This window comes from Girardinichthys multiradiatus, chromosome Y (assembly GCF_021462225.1).
Source record: "Girardinichthys multiradiatus isolate DD_20200921_A chromosome Y, DD_fGirMul_XY1, whole genome shotgun sequence".
In the NCBI taxonomy this organism is placed as follows: domain Eukaryota; kingdom Metazoa; phylum Chordata; class Actinopteri; order Cyprinodontiformes; family Goodeidae; genus Girardinichthys; species Girardinichthys multiradiatus.
Window position 1 is genome coordinate 35636637 of NC_061818.1, and position 12720 is coordinate 35649356.

A 12720-nucleotide genomic window follows, 5' to 3' on the forward strand; every position below is an offset into this window, starting at 1 on the left:
TTCTCCCAGGTCCAGATACCAATACCCCAGAGGGGCAACCAGCCCCTGGACCCAGGAGGTGGTCCCCTTCCTTCTGAGATGGAGACAGGCAGACTGCCCCAGCACCAGCCCAGACTAGTGCCGGCACCACCCAAACCCGAGCGACCCTGGCCCAGACCCAGACCCCCTGCTCCAACCCCATGTTCTACCGGAGTGGGGGCCTCTTACAAAAGAGGGGTCTACCTGGTCCAAACAAGCCCGCTTACCAAAAATACCATTTGAAATTATGCCTCAAAACTTAACGTTCAGTTTCATCAGAGCTCAACAGATTCTCCCTAAAGGTTTTGGTCGGCTTTAATCCAGCCAGAGTTTCTTTTTCTGGAGGAAATGGTTTTTGTGTCCCAACCAAACTCCTTGGTCCAGGCGTTTGGAGAACAGGCCTTGTTGGCAATTACTACTGCTTCCTGACAATCAAACACATTTTTTTTCTAAGGAGCCAGACTTTAGTTTAATGTGTTGAAGTTCTTAAGGTTCAAACCTTTCCTATTGAATGTTTGACAAACTGCTAGCTAGGATGGCCTTGTTTGGCTGAATTAGCATTAATACAACCCTCAACATGTATGGAGAATAATATCATACACAGGGGACTGTGGGGTAGAATCCAATTAGCTACTTCCTATTCTTAGTTTAAAATCTAAAATACTTAATATTGGTCAAACCTAAACTCCATTTTCTTACACTGATTACTGATTTTTTGAAACACAGTTTATGATTTGTTAACTATTCATTTTACTTGTGAAATACAAGAAAAGTTTACCATTCTTTTTCAAAGATTCTGGAGGGCATTTAATCATCAGTTATCAAAATTTAAAAACTGATCCGACCTGAATTGGATGGTTCTACGATAAATAGAGATTTTTTTGACAGCTTTGCTAAATTCGCTTCTATTTTTTTGCAATAGGCCCGCCTTAGTTTGGGTCCTGCTTGGAAACTGCAGTATTCTGAGAAGTCAAAGGTGGACTGAATTAATCTTCACAGATTGTAGATTTCTTTTAAATGGTTTATGATTTGGTAAAACAGCACACAAATACAAACTACTGGGATTTGTACTGGTCCATCCTTTGTATGGATTATCCCAAAGTCCTAAACTGTCTGAAAGATCCATCTGAAAACATTCAATAATTTGAAAGGGAAAAATTCAGAGTTTTGAAGGCCTTGACAACTTATGACACTGTCTGGTAGCTTTTGAAACAAAATGTTCGACCTTTGCACAAAACTCTCGAAACAGAGTTAGTTTTATCTGCTTTTTAACAGCGACTCAACACAAGATCTTAGCTTTCTTTCATTCATAGTGAAATGTTGTTTCTTGTATCGTTTCACCAAACCATGACAACTTCGAGTACAAACAGTGCTAGCACTGACACACAGACATCCTCTGACGTCACACATGTAAGAAGATTACCCAGAAACTCTGAAAAGACATGACCACATCTGCAGATCTAAGGAAGCAGAGGGCTGAAATAGTCTGCATCTCTTTCAGCTGCATTTGCAGAATGCTTGTTGCAATGTGACACAGCTGTTTTTTTAAAGGGCTGTCAGACACAGTTGGTTGAGAAGACAGACCCGGTTAGTTGGGACAGCTAACATCACTTATTGTTGATGGCAAAGCCAGAGCCTGAGTCAGAGTTACTGTTTGGATGTGATGTAAGTGCTAAAACAAACAGACTGATTATAAGTGCAACATTCATCTTCCAGCGGCCTGCTCATTATATATTCTAAAGCTATTTCTGTCAGTATTTGTTCACAGTGTGGGGGCACGTGGCAGCTTATGAGTTACACACACAGCACTGAATGCATTAATAGAGATCGTTTTGGCTTTGTTTTTGTTTTCTTGCAGGATGTTGTTTGATGCAGATGGAGCTTTGTTGGTCAGATTAGTTCATAGTCTCATTCTTACACCAGTCGGGGAGGCAGTTTGTAGTTTTTGTACTCTTTTTTTTTTTTCTGTGTACTCCCTGGACAAGCATATTAACTAAAGTGATCATTTTGCTTCTACTTTGGTAAGTTCTTTCACATAAACATCAGTGTATTTGTTAGGATTTTATGCTGTGTTTACGTATGTTGTGCACATTTACTCGGCCTCTCTGAATCAACCACCGTTGGCTGCAGTTGCATCTACAAGTCCTTTCAGGGTACATGGTTTAGATCGAAGCATGACCATGCTGGGATATTGCTTTATAACAAAATTCTGCTTTAACTTATTCCCTGACCTGTCAGCTGGACTCTTGTCTATCACTTAAAATCCCACTAAAATACACGGAGGTTGGTGGTTTACTGTGACAGGATAGGAAAAAGGTACTTGATTACTTTTGCAAGGTTCTGTAAGCCTTGTTCTGCCCCTACAGGCAGAAACGGTACCTGTCCAAAGGGAAGGGACAAGTGGTGTTGGTTAACATATTCATCTCCTGAGTTCAGGAGAATCTTTATCCCTTAATGATTCATTTTATAATTAAATATATTAACTCAGAAAAAATAAAAGTCTTCTGAAACTGGTCAAGAACTGGAGTGAAAATAAGAGAAGGTCTACCTACAAATTTTTAAACACCTTTAGAAAGCCTTGAGAACTGCTGATTAAGACCAATGTAGGAGATTGCAAGAAAGTCTATGTTACTGGAAGGCTCTGGACATCTGCACTGTATTATCACTATGATTGTTTAGGAGATAAAAAAGTACTTAGAAATGCACTGTAAACCAATTGTTACTGCAGCTGTTGGTCTCATTATTCCTGGGTTTACCTCAATCAGAGATGTTGAGGGTTAAAAGCCTTTAGTTTTTGTGTTGGGTTGAAGCTGAGTAGTTAAAGAACGTTGGGCTCAATGTGAATTTAACCCTTATTGTAATAAAATTTTTAGGATAAACATTAAAGGGCCCCCGATTCCATATTCCTGGAGCACCCCCCACAGGGCGTCAGGATTTCTAGACGCAGCCAAGGGCCGGAGGGGGTCTGGTTTGGGGACCAGTGGATTTCGTCTCTTCTTTTTGCGGATGACGTGGTCCTGCTGGCCCCCTCTAGCCAAGACCTACAGCATGCGCTGTGGCGGTTCGCAGCCGAGTGTGAAGCGGCTGGGATGAGGATCAGCTCCTCCAAGTCCGAGGCCATGGTACTCAACCGGAAAAGGGTGGCTTGTCCTCTTCAGGTTGGAGGGGAGTTCCTGCCTCAAGTGGAGGAGTTTAAGTATCTCGGGGTCTTGTTCACGAGTGAGGGAAGAATGGAGCGGGAGATCGACAGACGGATCAGTGCGGCTGCCACAGTAATGGGGGCGCTGTGCCGGTCCATTGTGGTGAAGAGAGAGCTGAGCCGAAAAGCAAAGCTCTCAATTTACTGGTCGGTCTACGTTCCTACCCTCACCTATGGCCATGAACTTTGGGTCATGACCGAAAGAACGAGATCACGGATACAAGCGGCTGAAATGAGCTTCCTCCGTAGGGTGGCCGGGCATTCCCTTAGAGATAGGGTGAGGAGCTCGGCCATCCGGGAGGGGCTCAGAGTAGAGCCACTGCTCCTCCACATCGAGAGGAGCCAGTTGAGGTGGCTCGGGCATCTATACCGGATGCCTCCTGGACGCCTTCCTCGGGAGGTGTTCCAGGCACGTCCCACCGGGAGGAGGCCCAGGGGACGGCCCAGGACACGCTGGAGGGACTATGTCTCTCGGCTGGCCTGGGAACGCCTTGGGCTCCCCCTGGAGGAACTGGAGGAGGTGTCTGGAGAGAGGGACGTCTGGGCGTCTCTGCTGAGTCTGCTGCCCCCGCGACCCGGTCCTGGATAAGCGGAAGACGACGAACGAACGATAAACATTAAATTAAACGTTTCACATAGAACATGCGATATGTTCACCCGGTTCTTGGGAAAATTTCAGATCTGAGGTGGGCAGCAGAAATGGACCAAAGGAGACAAGAATAATGGTGCTGTGGTAGGGACAGAGTGGCTCTCACAGCTCATAGACAGAATTACACACTTAATAGAGTGAATGGAAAAGATCTCAGTGGAGGAAATGTGATTAGGGGGAAAAACTAACTCTGTGATCAGGGAGGATCAGTGTGGAGGAGCTGTCCGAACGGGAACAAGTGAAAAAAGTGGAAATGAGAGGACTGAACAGATGGAGTGGGCTGGGACTATTTTGGTGCATGATGGGATTATCGGCATGTGGTTACAGTATGTTACAGCAGATACCATATATATATATATATATATATATATATATATATATATATATATAAATATATATTTGCCTCTCTGAGTCACTGTTTTGTATGGCGTGTTCATTCATAACAAGACAACCACAGCAGATATGTTACAGATGGGGATGGTAGAAACCTACGTCAGGTCTGAGGTCTATGAAAAGTCTGTAATTATATAAGACATTTCAGCAAACTATACTGGAGTTGCTAAAATAAAATGAAACCTTAATATCTGACATATTGGATTGTTATGAGGATTGTTATAGCATGATCATTGTTTAAGGTTTCTTATTTTTCCTCTAAGATGTTCCCGAACTTTGGGTCTGGGTTCAATAGTTTCTAACAGGACAAATCTCTGAACATTCGCAGTACTGGATAGAACTGGACAGTTCTCATCTTGTGGTCAACAGTACTATATTATATATAACACATTATATAGAATATTTTTATTCTCTTACATTGTTTCTACATGGTTTGAAAAAGTATGAAATTAATGTCTGGATACAGTGCTGTACAGATTGCTTGTTTTTGATTTTTTTGTCACATTTAAATGTTTCAGATCATCAAACTAATTTTAATATCAGACAAAGATGAATGAATGAGAGGATGATGATTTCATTTATTAGAGGACCAGGTTATGGAAATCAACCTAGCCCTGGGTGGAAATGTAATCGCCCCCTAACCCAAACTGGTTGTGCCCCTTTAGCAGCAAAGTGTTTGTGATAACTGGCAGTCGGAGCTTTGACTAGGCCACTCCAAACTCATAATTTTGTTTTTTGCCTGCTGATGTGCTTCAGATGGTTTCCTGCTTCATGAACCAAGTGTGTTTAGACATTTTCCTTCAGGATTTTCTGCTAGAGAGTAGACTTCATGGATTCCATCCATTAAAGCAAGGCACCCGGGACCTCAAGCAAAAAAGCAGCCCCAGATCATTACCCGACCCCCGCCATGTTTGACTGTCGATATGATGATGTGCTGATGACTGCCTTCTTAGCTTTACACCTGGTGTAACTGGAGGCTCATCTTCCATAAAGTTCCACTTTTCTTCTCATCATTCAACAGAATATTTTCCCAAATGTCTCAGGGATAATTAAGTTATTTTTGGGCCTTTGTGTTCTTTTTGCTCAGCAGTAGTTTTCACTTTGTAACTCTCCTATGATTGACATTTTTGCCCAGTCTCTTTCTTAATGTTGAATTATGACCACTGATCTCAACTGAAGTAAGTGTGGCCTGCAGAGCTTTAGATGTTGTTCTGGGATCTATTTGTGACCTCCTTGATGAGTCGTTAGTGCGCTCTTGGAGTAATTTAGGTCATTCCTGGGAAGGTTTATCACTGTAATGAGGTGCTGTTGAAATCACGGTTGCCTTGCAGCAATAAGGTAATGGGTTTGAATTCCAGCCTAGGCTCTTTCTACCTGGAGTTTGCATCTTCTCCCAATGCATGTGCGGATCTCTCCAGGTACTTTGACTTCCAGACTTCCTCTCAGAGTGCAAAAACATGAAGGTTAAATCAACTAGTTGCCGTAAATTGACTTTAGGTATGAGTCAGTGCATGCATGGTAGTTTGTCCTACCTATTTCATGTCGACAACATGGTTTGACACCCAACCTCAGGACTTTTGTTGCATGTCTTTCTCCACTTCTTCCATACCCATTTCCTGTCTGAAATACCGTGAATTAAGGCCACTAGTGCCATAAACTCATAATCTCCTGTGAAACACAAGAGAAACTAGCTCAGCTTTTGAATCAGGCCGCAGACTTGGGAGGACTATCTGCACGAGAAAAGCTCAAGACAAGGATAACAGAGTCAAGGAAAAATGTTTTCCTTAAAACAGAATCTGCTAAAGCACCTTATAACTATTTTAGTTGAGTAAATGCACATTTCATTACACGGTGGATACACCGTTTATCCCCCCTGGTTTTGCCTTAGCACCGTCACACAGTCAGCTCCACCTGTACGTATCCAGCTCCTGCTCTCTGCTGTCAGTGACTAATAGTTTACCATTACATATCTTGGCTCTGCTGTGGACCTGCCTAACTTTCTCTGTGTCCAGTTCTAGCTGTTGCTGAGGCAACAAGCGGTACTGTATATAGCATCTCCTGCTGTTGGTTCTGGTAAATACTGGCGCTGGGTTTACTGTCAAAAGCATTCACGAAAGTGAGGCACAGCTAATCCCAGAAGCAGCGGCATATAAAACTATTTTTATGTTCATCTTATTCTGAATAAAAACAGTATTTGTTTGTTGCTTTCATTTGCAGCTTGTTACCATCAGAGATATATTTTAAGTTCCATCAAGTCGTCCATAGATAGATGAAAAATATTGTAAATCTCTGTTATCCCTGTTTTTAAAATGCTGTATTTACAAACATGTAAAGTCACTAGAATAAGTAACATACATCAAATGCATAAAAAAACATGCAAATATATAAATTACAATATTTGAAAGGATCCCTATCCTAATCCCTTATGTTTTTACCAAGGAGTTAGACCTTTCAAGTCTGTTAAATACTGTCGCTTTTGGACAAAAGTCTCGAATCTTTTAAAACTAAATTCTTTAGGAAATGCAAACATTATCCTTTGTCTAAATGTAAAATCATGTTTATTCAAAGTCAAATGCTATTTTTGATCATTTTCAGTGAATGTTAATCAATGAAACCTCAGACAGATGTGAACACAGATCAATAGAGTTGATTTTCATAGGAAAACAGAAATTAATAAAATTGAATGTAAAAATGATAGCGACAGTATGTCATAATCAATGCAATAATAATACTCGTGGTTTTGAGAAGGTTTATTAAGTTTTTGTACATGATCATGAATTCATGTGAAGTTGGTTCAAAGGGTGATTAAAGAGGAGAATGAAAGAAGAAGCTTTAAAAACATTATCTGCAAGCCAAGTCTTTAAGAACCATTAAACAGGTAACAAAGACCTGAGAGATGCATTGTGCTTTAGTTTGCTTTCTAATGCTGGCCAAGTTTTCGTCCCTTTGGCAATCCTGGGAAGCCTTAATGGTACTAAAATACTATTTCCTACATGTCCAACTGTGTTAACCTTGGTACCTTTAAAAGTCAGCTGAATGAGAACGAACTATGCCTTTTGAGAATGGCTGCTGCTAACAAAGTGCCTAAAGATTCAATTAAAAATGAAACTAAGGATTGCTTATTAAGAGTCTAAGTCTGAGTGAGCATCAGTCAAAAGTTTTTAGAAAATCATTGTAAACTGGACTGAAAATCAGTAAAAAGAGAGTGAACAGTGTTAATCAGGCCCAGGGTGTCCAGAGTTTGGCCTGTGGGCCATTTGCAGTCCTTGGAAGGATTTTGTGTGGACTCTGACGATACACATTTGTGCCGCCAGCACAGGCAGTAGATGCAGGTGGACACAATTCCTTCAGTGTGAATTCAGTTCAGCTCTGCTCTGTTCATTTATATAACTCCAAATCTTAACAGATGTCCTCTCAATGCTCTTTACAAGACAAACCGATCCAGTTCATATCCAATTATACTGTATTCAGTTTATTCCCAATTCGATTAAAATCAATATGATTTATTGCAATAATATAAAATACTACAGATTCAGATCCAAATACATACAATCCAACTTAATCCGAGATATAATGCAATATTTTATAAGAAAGCCCAATCCAAATAAGTCACTCCCTTTGCAGCAATCCCTCATCCTCAGCAAGCACATGGCGTCAGTTTTGCCCTGAAGGCAATAAGCTCTCAGTTTGGGCAGCAGAACTTTCCAAACTATTGTCTGTGTCCGTCAGAAGCTCTCTTGTGACCGCACAAAGCTCTGTGCATCAGTGCAACATTCCTATGGGAATCCTGACACATAGAGCGCCGCCATTGCAGGATTCTCTAGATCCGCCTCAGGGTGCAGCAAGGTGTTAAAAGATCATGGGACTCTAGTAGGACAATGCTGCCATGAAGAAGTTGAGCATCGGCATGGCGACAGGGCGGCCAGTCTTGTTTCGAATTCTCAGTGACCAAGCTGCAGTAATGCTGCCACTGTGTCTTTAAAAGACGGCATCTATTTAGCATCTTTCCTTCAGATCAAGGCCAACTATTTTCCAGCACACAGATGGAAGAGGTTTAGTAGTTCTGGATGATTTGTGGGTCCAGTGGTATTTACGTATTGGTGTGAAGACCGATAAACGGAGAGAACAGTGTCTTTAACTTGAAGGATTTTCTAGTTCTGTATTCTATTTATTTGGGGTTTTGTAATATTTCTGACTCTCTGACTCACCTCCTCTCTCTGCTAGCGACTACATAATCAAGGAGAAGACGGTGCTGCTGCAGAAAAAAGACAGTGAAGGATTCGGCTTTGTGCTGAGAGGGGCCAAAGGTAAGAAATCTGAGATGAACTCAAAGTTGTCACGCTGATTCATACGCTGTAATAAAGTAGTTTCACAACCTCCTCTTGCAGACCTAATACTGATCCTAATATTTTATGGTGTCTCCAGCTCAAACTCCTATTGAAGAGTTTACTCCCACTCCAGCCTTCCCTGCCCTGCAGTATTTGGAATCAGTGGATGAGGGCGGTGTGGCCTGGAGAGCCGGTCTCAGGATGGGGGATTTTCTCATAGAGGTACGCCATAATTTAAACTCAAACCTTTATTGGATAATATTAGCATGGGGCTGCAGGGTGGCACAGCTGGTAGCATTGTTGCCTTGCAGCAAGAAGAATCTATTTGAATCCCAGCCTGGGGCCCGTGCACACCTGGGTTCACTCCGGCCTCCTGCCACAAACATGACTGCTAGGTTAATTGATTTCTCTAAAATGGCCTTAAGTATGTGTGTGCATTGTTGTGGGTCTCTGTGTTGCCCTGTGATGGACTGGCGATCTGTCCAGAATGACCAGATTGGGGCTCTGTCTGAAGAAATTACAGAACTGCTAAAATCTCTTGGGATTAAAAGGGAGCTAAACCTAAAACATGGACCTCTCTCTACAGGTCTTCCTAGCTTGTAATCCACATCTGTGGTCATCGGATATGGATCCTAACCAAGAAAATGAGTTTGTAGCTATAGGAGATAGGGTGAACATCTCCATCTTCATCTAGGAGGAGCAGCTGCTAACTCTCATTAGCTCTGGTGGTTTTATATATCTGAACACTCTTAACAATAGTGGTGTGAACCTTTCTTGACTGCTTTACAACTCATATGGTGTTGCTAAATGGACATATTTCCAACATTGACTTGGTTCTGGTAAGCAGTTAAAATCCACTCATCATGGACATGGATATCATATTAACTCGAGGCCTTTAATGATTTATGTTAACTGTTCTTTTTAGATAGTGGAATAGTTACACAGCATCAAGCTGCATTGAAATGGGTTCACAAATTTGGACAAAAACAAACTCCATCACAATTTCTTGCTTAATTTCTCTTAGCAAGATGCACCTCAACCAGAGTTTTATAACCACCAGTAACTAATTCTGGCTGATATTAGAGCCCTCTGACTGGCAGAAATAGTAGAACTCATTTAAACTGATTGGCTTTGTGGCACCAGCCCAGCTTTGAAGCATATTGCATACATTTTTAATAGAGATGAGGTCCAGGCTTTGAGAAGGATATTAAAGGAGCACAATGTCAGCCTGGTTTATCCATTCCAAAACCAGTTTCGATGTGGGTTTAAGATTGTTGTCCTGTGGGAAAACCCAACTCTTTCTAACTTTTAATCATCCAGCTGTTGAGTTAAAGGATTTTAAGCTAGTTGACCTTCTTCATTATCCCATCCACTTTGTGCAATGCACCCTTTCCCCTGGCCCTGAGAAAGCCCACGACATGATGCTACCACCACCTTGCTTGACAGTTTGTACAGAGTCATTAAGTTTAAAACCTCACCTTGACACCTTGTATGCTGAGAACTTGTGAAACCAAAGTCAAATTCTTGGCCTATAAAGCTGATTCTGCTTCTAAAAGATTAAAAAAAAAAAAAACAACACCTCATGCCCTGATCTAAACGAATCCAAGAATAGATGAGATGCTGGATGCATAACATTTATCTTTCCGGAGCGGGTTGTTGTACAGAAACATTTCTGAAGGCGTTGAGACCTCAGTGGACCACAGTGAGAGACATTATCCACAAATAATGGAGACGATATGGAACAGTGGTGTACCAAACAAACCTTCTCCTGGAGCGCATCAACTACTGCAGCAGATGCTCACACCGGACACAAATCAGGTTGCCCAAGTGTTAAAGTCCATAGGGTGATGGAGGCACAGATGAGAAGGAGAGTAAGAAGAAAATAACGATTCAGAGCATTTCAGCAAGTCCACTGTTGAATGGCTAAAAAATACTAATTGAAGGTTTAGGAGTGGCCTAGTAAAATCTAGACTTAAATCTAACGTAAATACTGTGGGGTGACCCTAAACAGGGTGCTCATGCTTGAAAACACTCCAATGTGGCTGAAGAGTGGGTCATAATTCCTCCACAGCGATGTAAAACACTCATTGCCAGTCTTCACAAAGACTTGATGGCAGTTGCAGCCACCAAGGGTGACACAACCAGTTATTAAGTTTAGGGGGCAATTACTTTGTGTGATTTTGATCCTATAGCCATAAAACTATAAATAAAAACTCTAAAAATGATTTTAAACCCATATAAGAACAACTCTCTGTTTATGCCTTAGGTCAACGGTCAGAATGTTGTGAAGGTTGGCCATCGGCAGGTCGTCAATATGATCCGGCAGGGCGGCAACAGCCTCATGGTGAAGGTTGTCATGGTAACCCGCAACCCTGACATGGAGGAAGGCTCGAGGAAGAAGAGTAAGAGTCATTGTAATTACTCACAATAACTAAGGCTTCATCTTGGGCAGCTTGACTGACCACAGCTGCATTTCTCCTCGTCCCTGTCTTCCAGTCCCACAGCAGAGCAAGAGGCTGAGCACTCCAGCTATTGCTCTGCGCTCCAAATCAATGACTTCAGAGCTGGAGGAGATGGGTAAGAAACAGGCTTAATTTAGCTTTTTTTGGCAGATAAAAGCAGACGGATGAAGGAACATATTGCTATGGAGATGTAGAGAAAGAATGAGGGTATTTTACTGGTTAGAAACAGACTCAGGTAATGAGGAATGATGGAGGCAGTGTGAAAGCAGAGCTGAGGGGTGTTAAAGATTCTGAAAGTGTGAAGCGAACTTGAGCGAGGGATAAATTTAGACAGCAAAGAGGGGACAGCAGTTATTTAGTTGCAGGAACAAGACAATGAAGACTGGCGTCAGATGATGGTCTCAATGCATTTCACTGTTTTTTCAGAGGTTCCACACTGTCACTACCAGCACCCCCACTACAGGTAACCCCACCCAGAAACGTGTCGCCATCCACCGTGTGATTCCTCTCTCACTGCCCTCTTACCTTTAACCTCCTGCACCCCTACTCCCCCTTGACCCTCCCACAGCTTCAACGTCAGAGGACAACCGAACTGCCTTACTGCTCAACATAAACACACAAACACTTTCAGAAAACGGGTGTCACTCGAGGAGAGGTGCCACAAAGTGTCTAAGCTGATCCTTTTTCTGTTTGCTTATGTTGAACATTTTTGTTAATTCCTCTGGAAGAAATCCCACCAGGAATAAAATTATTGAGATGAGTAATTTAACTTTTTTCCTGGTCTGTTCCTATGGTAACAGCATTATGTGTGGCTAAGCTGTCTCTATTTGAGGCAAAATTGTGGGAGGAGAGAGCAAAGCGAGGGTCAACGCCCCCACTCGCAGATCATAATGTTTGCCAGTGTTTTAATTGTGGATGGCTTAAATCTTCTGGTGTTTACCGCTTCTGCTGGGTGGTTCTGAGCATGCTCAGTGAGCACCTGCTGATTAATAAAAGGCAATGATAAATAGAGCTGCTGGAGTCAGTGAGCTGGCCTTTCTCTAAGGCTAACAACTGCATTAAAACTTAAAGGGATAGTTGAAGATTTTGTCAAAGTGAGGTTCTGTTAAACAGTTGTGAGCAGATAATATCTTACCTGCAGGGGAAAACTCTTGACATCTTGATTTTTTTCTGCTAAAGAGCAGAATTCATGGTTCCACCTACTATGAGAGGAGGGGTAGGGGTAGGGGTCAATAACCTTTTCACACAAGACCAGGTGGGTTGGATAGCTGTTTTCCTTTAATAAATAAATCAGCATTTGATAACTACTGAAACGACCGAAAATATCAGTAATAGAAGAAATTTGTTAGGGGGCAAATAGTTTTTCAGATCCATATTTAAAGAAGATGAGGATTAATTATATTAGATGGTGTACCATTAATGGTCTTCCTGTGTGAAACACACGCTGAAAACAAAGCTTTTAAACTGTAACTGTGTGACTTAAAAGTAAAGCTGTTTGAAAATCAATAAAGTGTGTATTTTATTTTGTTTATTTTGAAAATGGTTGGAAAATAAAATAAAACATTACAATTTCAGTACCACTCTACCACTGTACAATCAGACAGTTACTCTGAATAGAAACTATTTACATGTTCTGTTCTAGATACATGTTTTAAACAGGAAAAAAATTAT

The 12720-nt window shown here is 41.6% G+C and overlaps 1 protein-coding gene across 4 annotated transcripts in view; it reads left to right on the forward strand.

The window, feature by feature from the left end:
* LOC124864569 (SH3 and multiple ankyrin repeat domains protein 1-like) overlaps positions 1-12720 on the forward strand; it is a 120755-nt gene that overhangs the window by 82470 nt on the left and 25565 nt on the right. For all 4 annotated transcript variants that reach the window (XM_047359400.1, XM_047359399.1, XM_047359401.1 and 1 more), the window contains 4 exons: positions 8484-8566; positions 8685-8809; positions 10854-10989; positions 11084-11164. In XM_047359400.1, the coding sequence (XP_047215356.1) occupies positions 8484-8566; positions 8685-8809; positions 10854-10989; positions 11084-11164 (425 nt within the window). The remainder of the gene's footprint in view (positions 1-8483; positions 8567-8684; positions 8810-10853; positions 10990-11083; positions 11165-12720) is intronic.